Consider the following 17,669-nt stretch of genomic DNA (forward strand, 5'->3'; position numbering starts at 1 on the left):
TTCTCAGATGACTCTAGTTTGTGACAAATTGACAAAAACTAACCAGCACAGATTGAGGATTAGGAAGGGCAGAAGTCAAGCCTGTTTGTTGAGATCCTTCTTGGTGTCTGTGTGTCACTGGATCCTTTCCACCTAAAATTACATATTTGTTTGTGGCCTGTTCCAGTCAGACAGATAAGGTGCAGTCAGAGTAGCTTCTTCCTTCTGCTCTTTTCTCTTGGCTTCCTTTGTCTTAAAATAATTAATATGCTAAGGTGCTGCGTTTTTTAGAGCAGTGTGGGCTGAGCGCTGTTGGTTATTAGCCTGTAACTTTTAAAAAATCAAAAATGTATCCCAATCATAGCTAGAAATACAGTAGAATTAGTACCGGAACTGTGGAAAATATGGCTTAATAATATTCCTGTGCAGAAGCTTTAATATAAACACAAAGCTATGTGTCATCTATACGTACCTTGCGAGACAAGGAAATGGCAAGGAGACTGGACTCTGCAGACTTGATGGACACTAATAACTGAAACAGAAATGGGCCTTGTTACAGCTGTGATTTTTGTATACAGGAGTATTTGGTGTATAAAATTCAATGTGTACTCATTCTACTGAGTACACGTCAGCTCTTAACTAACTATATATGGCTGGTGGCTCCTGTGTCAAACAATGCAAATGTAGTGAAGTGGAGGGCAGTCTGGGACTACCTGTGACCATATCCTGAACTAACAAACAAAAACTATAACTCATAAGATGGTAACCTTTTGGTATTAGTAATGTTACACTCATTCTGCCATTTTTCAAGAGAACTATAGTAACTAGTTTGTTCCTAAATATTTTAATGTATAATCTACTCATTCTTGTTTAAGTAATTTGGGGGAACAAATTTAAATTTTAAAATTTATTTTATTTTTATGTGTACGGGTGTTTTGCCTGCATGTATATCTTTACAGCTCATGTGTGTTACCCAAAGAAGCCATAAGAGGGCTTTGGATCCCAGGAAGGCGAGTTTCAGACAAGTTGTGAGTCACCCTCTGGGTGCTGGGGACTGAGCTCTGGCTTTCTGGAAGAGCAGTCAGTGCTCTCAAAAGCCAAGACGTCTCTCTATCCCCCAAACAACATTTTTAAAATGAAGTTTTCATTAACCTCATGACAAGAATGGCCAGTATGAGTAATTTGTATAGTCAGATAAATGGCATCTTATTGCTAGGATAAGGAGTTTCTGTAATATAGACCCCCATAACCTGATCCTCCAACATCTGTATACATCCCTATAAGTTTATAGGTTATTACTACTTGTTTTTAAAAAAACAATCTGCTTACCTGAATAAGTTCCTTTCTAGACCAAAAACATCTTTGTAATCACAGTAACTGTGATTTTTATATTGTTGTTTTTATAAATGTAGTGTTTTATAGTTTCTAAAGGAAATCAGAAGAAATTTGATATATAATGCCTTATTCTGAAAGGCAGATTTTGACTACACTTGGAATCTAGAATATAATTAGAAACCTGAATCAGAACTTATACCAAGTATTATGTTAAATACCTTATGTGTGTTACCTCATTTAAACCCCCAAACAACCTGTGAGTTAGTAGAAAATTAGGGTATTTTACTAACAAGGACATTAAAACCCAAGAAATAACTTCTTGTTATTTCTCACCTACTTGGTGAATTCCAGCCCAGTGAGAAAAGCTGGGTAGTCACATTGCCTGAAAGGCCATAATAGTTAAGTGTGTGTCTGTGGCGGGGAGTGGGGGAGTTGGGGAGGGGTGAAACATTTTAAAGCCATTTAACAGATTTAAGAAATTCTTTATATTAAAAGACTCATAGTCAGTATTAAGATGGTGGCCAGCCATGTTTACAAAGGAATAAAAAGCCTACTGTAATAAAATATCTTCAACAAAGAAACAAAGATGGTTCATGTGTTTCGTTCTACTAAAGATAGGTTAGTTAATTCAGAGTCAGACCTGGTGGGATGTGCCTGGAATTTCAACTACTTAGGAGACTGAGGCAGAAGGATTGTAAGTTAAAAGCCAGCCTGGGCAGCTTAATAAAAACCCTTTCTGAAAATTTTACCATGCAAGCCCATTACCAGAGTTTAAGAACAATACCGTGCTGGTTCAAAAAGCTGAGGCAGTGCTGTGTGGGGCAGAACATGTGGTTCCTGACTTAGTGTTTTGTCACAGCTAGACTGCACAGTATTTTCATAGCTCTTAAAGGCATCTGTGTTCTGATCTACCAGTCTCACATGACATGCTCCTTCCCTGTTTATTCATATGACAGTGGAATCCTATGATAGCCAAACCAGATATTGTTACTTGGAGTTGTTGGGGAAACATTTTCTCTTATTTATAAAGATAACTTTCACATTTGATTCTGGTTGCTATACTCTATGAAGAGCTTTCAAAAGCAATAAACAAATAAAGTGAGATTACAAAAACCACAAAGCTCAGAATTAGGCTAAGGTACAAAATTCTGTTCATCTATGTGTTGTGCGTATGATTTGGGGTGCTATTTAATGTGTAGGTATAGTTTTCTGACTAGTAAAGGGGGATAGTAGTGCTATCTCAGGTACTTTAGGCAGTGAGTGAGGTGGTACATGAACAATGCTTACCATAGTCCTTTGTCAGTAGTATGCAGCCATTAATTTCAACATTCAAGTTGACAACATGAGTGCTCTTTGTTAGACAGTATTATATCTAATGTGTGCTCTTCCTAGAGGAGGAAGCAGAATTCTGTGACAGTTGTAATACATTGCTTCCCTCTGACAGCAGCTGTGTCATCTTTGAGGGATAAGTCCTCAGAGCTGTCTGTTTTGGGGAAACAGATAGCTGTGTAGCAGGAGTAATTATAAAAAATTGTTTAGGTGTCACAGTTTATGCTATCACCATGAGAACAAGCAGTGTGGTGTTCAAGACACTTGAGTCAGCAGCTTAAAAGTTTAAGCAGGTTGAGCTCTGTTTTCTGCATTGAAAATAATTTCAGCTTGTTTCCTGTCAATTAACTACATCATCATAACCTCATCTATCCCCTGTTTATGTAAAGCTATTTCCTGCCAACCACCAGAGGTATTTTTAGCATAAACAAGATAAATAAGCTTCAATGACATTTTCATTTTGCGTTAGTTGGTCAAAAATGTTGAGCTCATTCCTTTTCTCCTCATCTTTGCCCCGTTGATGTAAAGGGATTTCCTGCCAACCACCAGGGGTGTTTTCACATGAACAAGATAAACCGGCTTCACTGACATGTTCATTTCATTGGTTGATCAAAAATGTTTAGCTCGTTCCTTTTTGTCAGCTGGTACACTGGCTGTCTCTATCACCAGTGAATAACTATGGTGCCATCACCATGGCTCATAAAATCGACTGAAGGGTCCTTGGTTAAAGTTAGTGCTCTGCAGGTGTAGTTGTTGAACATTTTGAAGCCACCGTGTAGATCAAGTTCCGAGTCTACCCAGAGTACTACTAAGAATGCTAGTATGGTGTCCTGTGTCTAACAATGGCAGAAATGAAACATTTGTAGGACATGGAGGGAGTAGGCTGATACTGTTCCAAGATTTATACAGATGCTCTCAGACATAGGCTTTTGTGCTCTAATGAAAGACTAGGCATTGCATCAGGAGAGCTGGGTTTCCGTTGCTGCTATGTTAATGATTGTGTCTGAGAAGTCTGCCTCTCTGAGCTCTTTTTGACATGTAAAATGAATACAGAAACCTGTTGTTCAATTATTAAGGTTTTATGAAGACTCTTAACTATAAACTGAAAAACAAAACTGAGTTTTGTCATTATCACAATTTAAATACACTGGAGAGGTGGAAAGAGGTAGGTCCTGGAGTACTGTGTTGGACTGCACAGTTAAAGTGGCTTTGCCTGAGGTGTTGAAGAGGAACTGAGGTAGTGGGTAGTCTGAGGGTCAATTTGATGAAACTTACATGGCTTCCTTTCGTAGCATATTGTAGCGGTCATCTTAATACTGCTCTGGCAATTTTTATACTGTGAATAACTGAACAAGAGTATATTTTCTAAGAAATGTCCTGAGAAATACAGTATAAAACTTAAAAATACTAAATCCATATTGCAGATAAATTTTTGAATGTGCATGCATACATGTGAAAACACAAATACCATGTGGGGAAAACTTTATATGAAAATATTTGCTTAAATTATAGCAGCAAATTGGTAGAGTATAAGAAAGATAACATTGTTAAGTTTTATGTGGTATGTAAAATAAATGTTTTAATTCTCTTTTTATTTTCATCTCAGTCTGAATCTAAACTTTATAATGGCTCAGAAAAGGACAGTTCAACTTCAAGTAAGCTCACTAAGAAAGAGTCTCTTAAGGTTAGTTTCTGTAGTTATTTTTAAATTTTTTATATATTACAATTACATTTCTCCCTTTCCTTTCTCCCCTCTAAGCCCTCCCATATACCCCTCCCTGCTCTCCGTAAAACTCATGGCCTCGTCTTGTATTAATTGTTATTGCATGTATATATGTATATTCCCTAAATATAACCTATTCAGTCAATATAATGTTACTTGTATGTATGTTTTCAAGGCTGACCATTGCCACTGAATAGCCAGTTGGTGTGTTCTCTGAGGAAGGCCACTTCGCTTCATCCCTGATTTCCTCAGAATATAATTCTTTGTGTGGGCTTGAGGCCTTGTGGGAGTTTCTTTGTCCACTTTGGCATGCCCGTTGGTGGTGTCCTTATTCAGCTCATGTTGCAGCTGAATGGGGCTTTATGGATATGGCTTCTGGTGTTACTAGGAGCTAGTCTTATAGCAAAGTTGATAATCCTTTGACATTGTGCTTTGCATGTGCTTTTGAAAATGGGATAATACGAAAAATTGATGTGTATCCTCCTAAAGGGAGAAGAAAAAACTCCAGGAGGATGGAAAGGCAAGCACATGCCAAGTGTTTGTATGCTTATGCTGCTGTGAGTCAGTTGATAAGACTTGTTGACGACTGTTCTAGAGCAGGCCATAGCTTGCCATAGCACAGGCTCTGGAGTAGGTATCGCTTCACCACTTTCACAGAGCACAGAGAGCATTGCATTGGTGTGGAACAGCTAGTGGACATTTCTGGCATCCACTTAAGTTAGTTTGCTAATTTCCAGGCCCATAGGGATATATATTTTGTTTGACCTGTATCATGTCTTAAATTTTGAGACAGTGAAAGTCCAGATCTCTGACTTCTTTCTTAGGAAATGTGTGGAGACTACCTTCCTGAGTGGCCATAGAACTTAGAGCTTAAAGAACACATGCTCTATGCTAGGTCTGTTCCCTGCTCATCATCACATCCGTCTGTGTTCCATGGCTGGTCCTATGAGCATTTGCATCAGCAGTTTTACAGTAAAGCTATTCAGTAGCACTGGCTGCTCTTCTAGAGGACCCGAGTTCAGTTCCCAGTGCCCACATGGCAGCTAGCAACCCTCTGTAGCTCCAGTTCCAGAGGAGCCGCTAGCCTCTCTTGCTTCTGTGGACACCACATGTATGGGGATAGACAGATATACATGCTGCTGAAAAAACACCCACACACAAAATAAAATAAATCAAATGACCATAAGTCTTAGGTATTGGAGGCAATTAACAGTTAAACTTTATTATGCATATATAATCTCAATTAAATTTAACTTTAATAGTTTTTTTTTGTCTTATCATTTAAGAAATATAGATACTGATAGGTTATTACTCTTTCCCCATCCAAATACAAAATAACAATAGAACTATTAATTTACTTTTGCCTTCTTGGGTCATTTCAAAGAAATAATTTACCTATGAAAATAAAACATTTAATATTTTGAACAAGTTGATCTCATAATTTCTTAATTTCTGTCTTGGATTTTAGTTAAAAAAAAAAAAAGGGCACAACTTCCATTTGGAAAAATTGCAGCATTGCTTGTAATAATCAAAAAGTAGTAGCTAAGAAGATTTCTACCAGTAAGAATATGCATTGGGAAAACAGCCTTATGATTTTGAGTACAGCTTTGGAAGCCAGTCTGCTTCTGGATTCTGTTTCATACTTTGCTAGCTGTGTGATTCGGGGCACATTACTGTCTCTGCCTCAGTGTTCTTGAACATAAATAAAGCTGTTAATAATTCTACCTGAAAAGCTTATTGTGGTGATTAAATGAAGTAATGTTATCGCTCTGAGTTTAGAATAATAACATTTCACCAATGCACTCAGTGCTAACACTGTCAATATTTTATTTATGGCAAGAATCTTATAGCACAGTTAAAAGAACATGATAGAAACTCTCAAACAAAAAAACCAATCAAATGGGAGATTTTGTGTGTACATGTCTATAGATTGTGTGTATCTGAAAGCATAGTAGTGACTTAAGAGGATACCGAGGGCTAGAGTAGTAACCACGGAAACCAGATTCTAACCTGGATTGTCAAAACCTCCTGTCTAGTTGTTTATTTCAAAATGCTAGAACTTTAAGAAATTGCGTCTTCCACTGAGTCTTCTGTTTCTACTCCTGTTCCGTTAGGTCCAGAAGAAGAATTACCGTGAGGAGAAGAAGAGAGCCACGAAGGAGTTACTCAGCACCATCACAGATCCCTCTGTCATTGTCATGGCCGACTGGCTGAAGGTCAGGGCTTGGGTTTGAACTCTCACTAAGCGTTTATTCATGGGGATGAGAATGTGAGAGAAAACAAGATGCTTAGAACTTTTTTGATGTTCTGTGTGCCAGTCTTCACAAGAAGGAACTCTAGAAGCATCAGATCAGCAGCTCTGTTAAGGCATTTTGATTAGTGTGAAACCATGTCATTTAATATAAACCATTATAAAAAGTATTTTATTATACCACTAATCATTTGGTATTATTGCAGATTGGAACTTGTATTATTAAATAAGAACAAGTTGATATAAAAGTTGTACCTGAATCAGGCAGTGGTAGTGCATGTCTTTAAACTTGGGAGGCAAAAGCAGGCAGATCTCTGAATTCGAGGCCAGCTGAGTTTACAAAGTGAGAAACCCTGTCTTGAAAAACAAAACACGAGTTAACAGGTTTTCCTGAGGAGCGCTGTGCAGTGAGTGCAGACCCACGCTGCTTGTCTCCTTTTCTTACCCCAGTCACTCAGTCTTCTTACCTGACTGGACAGGACAGCGCAGGTAAGACTTTAAAGTAAATGAGTTAGCAGAAGTGCTACCGAATGATCCCTAGAGACATTAAAAACAAGTCTCCCTTTACAATGAGTCTTCATCACAGTTGCACACAGTTCATATACTGCGAGGATCTTCAGTTTTATGCTGAAAATAAATTCCAGCTTACTTGATCTCTTCTTGACACCATATTAGCTCTGGATCCTACTTGTTTCTTCTCTAGAGTCAAACGTAACCTCTACAAGTCTACAGACATCCTCAAGATGGATGGACCATACCCCCTTTCCCCAGCCCGCTTTGTTATTTTGAAACAAGGCACTGCTGAGCAGCCCTGACCGGCCTTGGACACATGGCCGTCTCTAGCCCCAGCATCTCACAAGCTGAGATTATATATAGGTGTGCACCACCACACCTGACGCCGTGGCTGCCTTTAAACCATGCCTTCATTTCTGACAGCTCACTCTCTTTTCTATTATTACATCTCAAAGAGCAAGAATATTACATCAGAGTAACTGTTTGTTTTTTTTTTTTTTTTTTTTTGATTCTCCTGATTTACAGTCTCATTTATATAGAGAGATGTACATACACTCACACATACACACACACATGTCTGTGAGTGTGTGTGCCTTTTCTTGACTATTTTTCTCTTTTTATTCCTGGCTTCAGAGTCTGCCATACTCTTTATATCTTGGATTACTAGGGTTCTGCCCACTTTGCTCCTTAAGGAGTCGTACATTCATTTACCCTATGCATGTCCACTCACAATTCACTTACATTTAATGAGTAAATGTAAAGAGAGTTCCTAGTGTAATTTGAATACAGTAGTGGCAACCTCTTCAGCATTGTTAAGCCAGGGAACTGCCTAGCAACAATTTTTTTTAATGAATGCAGATATAGGAGATGATAGAAAAAAGACTCGCTAAAGCTAGTGGCTGCATTAAGGCTTAAGGTAAGGAGTATTTCATAAAATAAGTAATGCGCCTATACTTAAAGGCTTCCTCCTAGACGTTTATATAGCTCACCTCAGGTAATGACTAGGAACAGTTATCTAAGAAGGGCACATTTAGGGACTAGGCAGGGATTCTTCCTTCTTCCTATTGTTTACCAGATATTTAGGAGAATTCTTGGATGTACTAAAAGCCTTCAGAAAAGCGAAGTGAAAAAAGACAGAATAATCATTTATTCACAAAAATTACAGTTGTAACAGCTGCTGCAAAAAGAATAATTTCAGTATTATGGAAGCTTACTTTAATGACCTTGAGTGATCAAGAAGGTTAGGGACTCTGCTTAATGTATGTGAAACTTTGGCCTACTGTTCCACAAAACCCGAGCTTCTTAGATCAGGAGTCACGCCGGCTCAACGTTTGTCTGCAGTGCATTGTCATGAAATAGCCTTCTGACTAAAGACGTATTCAGTGTAAATGTATATGCTATATAACTTGAGATTAAAAAATCTTGGTAGCCATTTTTCAGTCTAATATTCTGTAGTCTAGAAAGAGAAACAGATATCAGTCTTTAAAATAAACGTATCTTTCTGTAGATTCGTGGTACCCTAAAGAGCTGGACCAAGCTGTGGTGTGTGTTGAAACCTGGGGTGCTTCTGATCTATAAAACACAAAAAAATGGGCAGTGGGTTGGAACAGTCCTTCTGAATGCTTGTGAGATCATCGAGCGTCCATCAAAAAAGGATGGCTTCTGTTTCAAGCTCTTCCATCCTTTGGAGCAGTCTATCTGGGCAGTGAAGGTATGTGAGCACTTGTCAAAGGTAGAGATGACAGTGAGGAGAAGTATGGTAAGTCAGTCAGAGGCCTTTGACTTGGCCAGGGCTCAGAGTATTGTCTGTCTTTCATAGTTTTATGTTTCCTTCTGTCACTATCTGTAATTGAACGTGTACCAAAAAGCCTTTCTCTTGCCTTTAAGACCTAAAATAATTTTTCTTGAAAAATTTCCTCAATATTTTAGATCTTAATTTTCTCTTTTGTCACTGAAGATTAAATTTATATTTTTTTATTAATTGTGGTTCCTCATTCTCTGTAATGTTGTGTAATGTTGACTGCATATCTTGTGCAGTTTCATCAGAGTGGTTATCTAGAACAGAGACTGGTACTTTCTGTGACTTCCCTGTAGTGAAGAGGATGTGTGTTGGCATGCATGGAGCAGATGTCCTGTCTGCTCCTTCAGTAAAGATAGAGCACTAGTGTTTATACCTAAAAGTATCAGTATGGTCCCTGCATGCTGTAAAAGCAGAAGTAAGCAAGCAAACAGCAATGCGTTCTCTGATTCATGATCAAGGAGTTCTCCAAACGTAGACAGTGTTGTTTACATTAACCAGATCGCCAAACCTTAAGCTCTCAAAGTGGGGTCAGCTTTAGTCTAGGATGGGTAATTGGCTCACCTCGACTAAAGGACTAACTAACTATACACCAGGCAGTGTTGATGCGCCTAGGAAAGGATGTGGGCTTTTTAGTCCCAGCAGTCTAGATTCATGGAGGAACATTTAGGATTACAGAGTTATTTTTCTTGTAGAATTCAATTTTTTTACTAGTGAGTTATAACTAAATGTCCAGCTACCTAATTTATACTTGTAGAAGCATAGTATTTCTCACCTAGCAAGACCTATAAGATGAAAGTTCTTGCTAACATTAAAATTGTATCAGTATGGTAAATTTTAGATTTTCTTACTATATGAGCAATGTGTGAATGGAGCAAAGAACTTAACCCATAGAGGTATTTTGAATGGAGTCTGTTTCATCCTCATACCTATGATAAGGATACAGATTTCTCCTCACATACATAAAAGATTGAATCCCAAAGTGGTTACTTTAGTAGTTTTTTTCTAGTAAGTGACGAGAGTAAAATCTAGGTAGTCTGATTCTAGGTCCTAGTGTACCTTAGTTCTAGGGACCACCTCACACATGAATTTAGCCTTGGTGTGGTACTAATTACTTACCAGTGTTCCCTGTGTGGTGTGTGTGTGTGTGTGTGTGTGTGTGTGTGTGTGCGCGCGCGCGCGCGTGCACAAATAACCACAGTTATGAAGCAATTTTCTGTCTTGCCTTGTAAAAAGTCAAGGTTTTTGCGATCAGTATTTAAAACAAATAGTAATTGATTATAAGGTATATATAATTCGTTTCTCTTTATCTAGTGAATTTTAATTATATTTCCAGTAACTTTTTAAAAAAAACTTTTAGGAATATAATATTTCTCATGTAGTAAAACCTGTAATATAGAAATTTTGTTAAAATTGTGTCAGTATGTTAGATACTATGTTTTTAATATATCAGCAATATGTATAAATAATGTTTAAGTGATAAATGCAATTATTTGTTCAGTTTTCTATTAAGGAGGAATATTTGTTGGGAAAGAAGACTTTAATACTAAATATTAGCATTCTTAAGGTTGTAATTAAAGCTTGTTTGTTTTTAGATTATTATTTGTGCCTGATAAATCCTTATCTGACAAGAATAATACTGGCTATTGTATCATTGGTCTATCATAATACTTTCTGTTCACCTGTTTTCTCTGAAGGGTCCAAAAGGTGAAGCAGTTGGATCCATAACTCAGCCTTTACCTAGCAGTTACTTGATTATCCGAGCTACTTCAGAGTCAGATGGTAAATACTTTTTGATTGATTGGCTCTTAGCTTTAAAGAGTTATTTTGTGTATTACTTTGTGTTAACCTTGAAGGAAATCATGTGTTCCTAGGACAGTTGAGGCAAAATCCTGAAGTCATAAACTATGTAGAACACTAAACACATGAGTAACTTTGCAGGCAGGAACTCTGATAGAAGGACACATGTAACTGGGCAGTGTCAGCAGCTCAGGTTTTCTTTCACTCTGCACTAACACAGTAATGCTGTGGGGACTTAATAGTAATCCGTTGTAGTAATTCATTATACATTTTAAGAGACATAAGCAACCTATAAGCTATCGTACTTTTAAGTTTATATTTGTGACTTTAAAACACTGGTTTTGTTTTATTTTACATAAGAAAGCAAAATACAACTTACACACACACACACACACACACACCTCTGTAGCTAGATTCACTTGGCAAATAATACAGAGAGAGCAAACCACACCACACGCACACGCAACATCACTGAAAGCATTATAATAAATGGATTTGTTCCTTACTGTCACACTGTATGGTCTAGATTAGCTTGTAGGGAATCTTACAGCCTTCCAGTACTGGGGTGACTAGAATTTCTGTGCATGAGAGTGTATGTGGAATGTCATAGGGCCTGTGACTGAGCAGTGCAAGCTGACAAAATATTCTCCTACCCAGAGGTAGAGTGGATGCCACACCTGAGGACAGACATGCAGTCAACAATGAAACAGTATCTCAGCCAGTAGAAACGTGTTCTCCTTACTGTGTTTTATGTACCTCGTGTGATACTTTAAAGCTGCCTGTTAATGTTCTAAGGTTTCAGAAATAAAGTGTGTTTTAAATTGGATATGCTTACATAATACATGTCTCCTGTTTATTGTGATTTTTAATGGTTGTTATTCAAAAATGATTTATTAGAAAAAAACAAACAAGAGTCCATTAAAATCTTGGCAAACTTTTACATATAAATTGTTTCCAGTGCTTGCTTGTCAAAGAAATAGTATGTTTAAGGGTGAGGGGGTTAAATGAACGAGTACTGGCTTCTTAATTTTCTTGCTTCCAAATCCATGTTTTAGGAAGGTGCTGGATGGATGCTCTGGAGTTGGCTTTGAAATGTTCTAGTCTTCTTAAACGAACAATGATCAGGGAAGGGAAGGAGCACGACCTGAGCATTTCATCAGACAGCACACATGTGACTCTGTATGGTTTGCTGCGTGCTAACAATCTTCACAGCGGAGACAACTTCCAGTAAGTAGTTCTTGCTGCTAATTTGGTAATGATTTTGGAGACCATCCTACTCATTAAATTGGTTATCATTTCTACTACCTTAGTAATGTGTATAGCACTGAAATTTGCATACCTTATTATTATGTGACTTAAGGCCTGTAAAATTAGTTTATTTGCTATGAATCAGACATAGGGCTTTGTCTTTATTTATTTTTTTTTTATTTTAGCCTGTGTGCATTGTTCTTTTTTCCAGGTACAAGTGAGCTGAGTATCTCTTTTGTTTTTGTGCATAATACACCTTCCATTAAGGATAATTTCTACTTCTGTTAGAATCCCATCTCAAGATCAGTTTGAACATTGTATTCCATGTGAGGTTGTTGTACATCGAAACAATGATATAATTACAACCTTAAGAATGCTAATATTTAGTATTAAAGTCTTCTTTCCCAACAAATATTCCTCCTTAATAGAAAACTGAACAAATAATATAGCATTTATCACTTAAACATTATCTATACATATTGCTGATATATTCAAAGCATAGTATCTAACATACTGAGCCTTCTACTGTTCTGGTCTTAACATAGTTTATAATGGCACTGGGTTTTGCCTACTATTTGTGAAGCATTTTTATGTTTATTTTGTAATGTGTATGGGTGTGGCTTGTATGCATGACTGTTGGTATGCATGTCTCTCCTCCATATTCCCACAGTGCCTTCAGAGGCTAGAAGAGGGTGTCAGGCCCCTGGGACAGGAGTTACATATGGTTTGGGTGCTGGGAATTGAACCTGGGTCATCTGGAAGATCAGCCAGTTCTCTTAACCACTGAGCCTCTCTAGGCCTTATGGAAGCATTTTGAGTGGTAACTTTATCTGACTTGTGGTTTTACCTCTTGTAGCTAATACCTCTGTAGCTAATACCTCTTGTAGCTAATACTAACATATTTCTCTGGCAAAACTGTGGTGCAGTGCTCAGATCTTTTTCAGGTGCTGGCCTCTTTTTGTTGCTTTACAGAAAGAAAAAAAAAAAAAACCTCCCCCCCTTATCATTTAAAGCTTCATTTGGGGGCTATAGATTTAGTCCCTTAAACTAAAATTGTTATTTCCATTGTTCCCTGGAAATTTACCCCTGCCAAGTAAGCCTATCAGGTAGATGTTAAATATAGCTCAAAGCATGTTTCATCTTATTCTTAGCAGTTATTTGGGGTTTTTTGGAGCTCTTTACAGTGGGAAGTCAGACCTCACTGACTGAGAACCTGATGGTCTGGACTTAGTGTTTTTCTTCAGACCAGACGTGGCAGTGGCCCTGCTTCCGGGAACATGGTTGTGAGACAGGACGTGGGCAGGTGTAGCAAGTGTAGTCTATAGTTCCTTGTGAATATTTTAGACCCAAGAGTAGAGAGGCAAGGCTCTGTTAAATCACGGGCTTCTGTCTAACGTCTCTGTGCCTTTGTCCACTGATCTGTAAGAGAAGAAGAATGTTGCCTAACCTGATGATTTCAAAGATTAAATAAACTAAATAAAACATTTTTAGAACTGTGCATAGCACATAGTAAGTTTACAGTAAATGTCACGTTACTCCCAGTTACGAATTTGTCTTTTAGCCTCCTTTGTTCTTCCTTGTTATTATCACTAAGGTTGAATGACAGTGAGATTGAAAGACAGCACTTTAAGGACCAAGATATGTATTCTGATAAATCTGACAAAGAGAACGATCAAGAACATGATGAGTCTGACAATGAGGTGCTGGGGAAAAGCGAAGAGAGTGACACAGATACATCAGAAAGGCAAGACGACTCGTACATTGACCCTGAGCCTGTGGAGCCTTTAAAGGAGACCACCTACATGGAGCAGAGCCATGAAGAACTGGGGGAGGTAAGTGCTCTATTGTCAGAGACTCACTAACTCTAGAACATTTCTACACACAATTAGAGATACTTGCTTGACCTATTGTTTTCCCCAAAGAATATTTGTGTCACATGTCTTTTCAAAGGTGTATTTTAAAATTTATTTGCATTTATCAGCAACCACCTGTATGCCACTGTGGTCTTATGGTTTACATTGTCAAGTTTGTTATTGAAATAGGATATTGTTTGATGTCACTGCCAGCTATAAAGTAAACTGCAAATCAGCATAAACTTAAAACTTGCTTGTTATACCAGTGCATAGTTAATGTATGTAAAACAGTGAACTACAAAGCTGGGTTCGGAGGCACAATTCTGTAATCTCAGCACTTGAGAATGAAGCAGAAAGTCTGCAGCTTTCAAGGCAGCCTAGGCTATACATCAAGGGCAGCCTGGGCTACACAACAAAGCCTTGTTTCAATAGAAAAATAAATTTAACTGAACAAATAAACTAATGCTTTGGTTCTTTTATATGTGCTGTTATTTTGATATTTCTTGCAGCCCTCTGTTTACTTTTACAGACTATATTTTACTACCCAATGGCTTTTGCACACTTCCATAATGCTTGGAGAGTAGTCCTGGAGAGAGCCATGTTTTTATCATTCACTGTCTTGTCTGCCTGCGTTTAAGAGAAATATAATATTTCAGTGTGCTCTGTTGATTGTTAAAGGCAGGTGAGGCTTCTCAAACGGAAACTGTGTCTGAAGAAAACAAAAGCCTTATCTGGACTCTGCTCAAGCAAGTCCGTCCCGGCATGGATCTATCCAGGGTGGTTCTTCCTACGTTTATTTTGGAGCCTCGTTCGTTCCTGGATAAACTTTCAGATTACTACTACCATGCAGATTTCCTGTCTGAGTAAGTAGAGTCTTCTGGAAATAGAAAATTCCTATATGGTATTAGAGTATCTTGAGAAAGTAACAAAAAGCCAGGCATGGTGGCATGTAGTTGAAATCTCAGCAGTAGGGCGGTGGGGAAATGTGGATTCCGGGGCTCAGCAAGGGCAGTGGGAGACCGAGTCTCAACAGCCCAGGTAGGGATCACCTGAGAAGAGTGGCACCTGAGCTCCTCCTTGGGGAATGGCGGTTCTGTGCTCAGCCATCCATCCTTCACTGTGTGCACCTGAGTCTCATGGAACTGTTAGACTGTGTATGCTGTCCTGTCTGTTTTCAGATATCCCTAGTGATTCATTGCATTCGTCAATATTAAAGACATCATAAACTTTATCATCATAAGAGATTATTGCTTTGTTACCAGAACACTTTGCATAGTATGTAGTAGATAAAAGTATCAATTCTCCTGAAGTAAAAAGAGCTCTTAACGCCAGGCATGGTGGTACACATTTGTGATCCTAGCTCTTAGGAGGCAAGTGCTGTGAGCCTGAAGCCAGTCAGGGTTACATAGCAGGACTGATTTATCCCCCATTCCCTATAAAAAGAACTCCTAGATTATTTAAACCACTACAAAAGGATCTGCAAGAGTTAAGTAGGCTTACTAAGAAAAAATCAAACAGAATTGATGCAGTGTACACTTGAGTTGCCTATGCTGCCAATCAGTAGGGTTCTTTATTGCTTTGGCTCTTGAACTATGTAAATGTAAGCTTTTAAATAAAACTTCCTAATAAGAATTTTAAAACTAAGAACAGAACTATCAGTGTGTTGCTACTAAAGAAAAAGTCAATGATTTCGTTTGTGAGCAAACGTAGATCTAGACTCTGTCAGCTTGCAGTGTATCTTCAGAAGTCAGACTCCACTGCAGGATGCACTTCTGAAAGAGAGGACCTTTTCATAAGTGAGGGCCTAATGAGTGGCAAAAATGAAAAGAACTTATCAGTAACCGTCACTCTGAACAGTCTCACTCACTTCTTTGTAGAAGTCACAACAGTCAACTTGGTCACTAGGGAGGGAAGCTGAGTCCTGGCTCCTTCAGACTTCTTCTCTTCAGACCAGGTGTTTACACTGGCTGTTTGCTCAAGTGGTAAATCAGGCAGGTAACACACAGGAAGCCGCTGATTGAGATGATCTTCTCTTCTTTCACACTTGTAACATGGAAACACGAGCTTTGTAGCGGGGCATAATCACACAGTCCTGATCTGAAAGGCTCCCATCAGCCTCCAGTTCTCTCCTGTGTGCTGTTAATGTCTTACACCAGCTGCTCAGATTGCATGTAGCCGAGTGAGCAATGAAGGGGGATCCTTCACTGACAGCTGGGACTGAAGACCTGTAATGAATTCTTTCCTTCAATGTATACATCTCAAAAACCTATATTTGTGTCTATGAGAGAAAGAGGGTTGTGTGGGGTTGGGTTTGTTTTGGTTTTATGGTTCCTGAGAGAATCCTAATCTTGTGGAGGCATGGCAGTGAATGGCCTGAACAGGAAGCTGAGACATTACATCTCCATCACAGTTGAAAAGCAGAGGGTATTTATTTTCTAATCACAATTAACCACAGAACTCCTAGTTAATCCTGGGTTCTACAGAACCTCATTTTGGAAACTTGGGTTTGGAATTTCCAAAACCATTTTCGGCAGTGCCCTGAAACAAATCAGGAAAAACTGGGACAAGGTAAACAGGTTTTTAAAACAGATTCTTTTAAGATTTTTTTTAATTATGTGTCTATTTGTTGTAGCAGGTAGGAGGGGGTGGGGGAGGCATGTGAGTTACCTACAGAGGCCAGAGGCGGGCTTGGGTGTTTTAGAAGTTACAGGCAGTTGTAAGCCATTGGACAAGGGTGCTAGGGATGGACCTTGGCCTACTAGAAGAGCAAGCAGTTTAAGCTCTGAGCTAGCTCTGCAGCACCGAGGAGAAGTATTCTAGAAGCAGATTTAGATGATTGTTTTACCATTTATTTGAACATGAATTAGGTAGTAATAGAAAGTATGAAAGAATTTGTGATTGCATAAATGATTATATTTACCATTTTTGTTTTTTAGAGCTGCTCTGGAAGAAAATCCATATTTCCGTTTGAAGAAAGTCGTGAAATGGTATTTGTCAGGATTTTATAAGAAGCCAAAGGTAATGTTTATATCTTCCTTCTTTTTCCTTCCTTTAAGAGAATTTACACATACATTGTGTGGGCATGTGGGTACCATGTGTAGGTCAGTTCTCTCTACATCACGTGAGTCCTGCAGATCAAACAGCTCAGTAGAGTTGGAGGCAAGTAACTTCCCTGCTGAGGTGTCTCACTGACCCTCTGTGGTCTGCCGAAGCACACAGAAAGGATAACTGAACTTTCAAAAGCATCTGAGTGCAGTTCATGTGTGTGATCATTTGTTGTCTCAACCATTATGATAGACTAATAAGGTTCTTGTGGTAGCTACAACTAGAACAGCCTTCCTGTGTTCTAGTTTCTCTGTCTTTTCTGTTTCAAGGACTACAGTCAGAAAGCAAGAGTAAGGAATATGTTTGAAGGTACAGTGGTGGGAAAGATTATGAGACTGGAATAAAATGATTTAACAGAAAGATGAAGTGGTCATTCAAGGTCAGGTGCCACCACTAACCCCAATGATAGGACATCACCATATCCACAGAGAAAGAAGTGTGGTTTTAATGAGTAGATGTCACACTCTGTCGGTTAGGAGAGTGCACATTTGCATTGTGCTGCTCAAGCATGAGAACTAGTTCATGGAAAAAATGTCGAAGCAGAAATTCAAAAATTTAGTTCTTATTTCTAAAAATATTATGAATTATATGTGTGAACCTGGACAAATCAGATTTTAGGTCTATCTGAAAAGATCCAAAAGATGGAGATGTTGACATACAAAGACTATATTATTTCAATACTGGGTAAATACCAAAATGGCAGCTTTATATTGAAAAGATGCGTGCCCCTCCACG

The 17,669-nt window shown here is 38.4% G+C and overlaps 1 protein-coding gene across 10 annotated transcripts in view; it reads left to right on the top strand.

Moving 5' to 3' along the window:
* The window catches only part of Osbpl8 (oxysterol binding protein like 8), a 141,238-nt gene that overhangs the window by 100,241 nt on the left and 23,328 nt on the right, over positions 1-17,669 (top strand). For all 10 annotated transcript variants that reach the window (XM_076920195.1, XM_076920199.1, XM_076920205.1 and 7 more), the window contains 8 exons: positions 4,250-4,327; positions 6,481-6,582; positions 8,638-8,841; positions 10,626-10,710; positions 11,784-11,955; positions 13,571-13,808; positions 14,508-14,692; positions 16,766-16,847. In XM_076920195.1, the coding sequence (XP_076776310.1) occupies positions 4,250-4,327; positions 6,481-6,582; positions 8,638-8,841; positions 10,626-10,710; positions 11,784-11,955; positions 13,571-13,808; positions 14,508-14,692; positions 16,766-16,847 (1,146 nt within the window). The remainder of the gene's footprint in view (positions 1-4,249; positions 4,328-6,480; positions 6,583-8,637; positions 8,842-10,625; positions 10,711-11,783; positions 11,956-13,570; positions 13,809-14,507; positions 14,693-16,765; positions 16,848-17,669) is intronic.

This window comes from Arvicanthis niloticus, chromosome 22 (genome assembly GCF_011762505.2).
Source record: "Arvicanthis niloticus isolate mArvNil1 chromosome 22, mArvNil1.pat.X, whole genome shotgun sequence".
Classification (NCBI taxonomy): Eukaryota; Metazoa; Chordata; class Mammalia; order Rodentia; family Muridae; genus Arvicanthis; species Arvicanthis niloticus.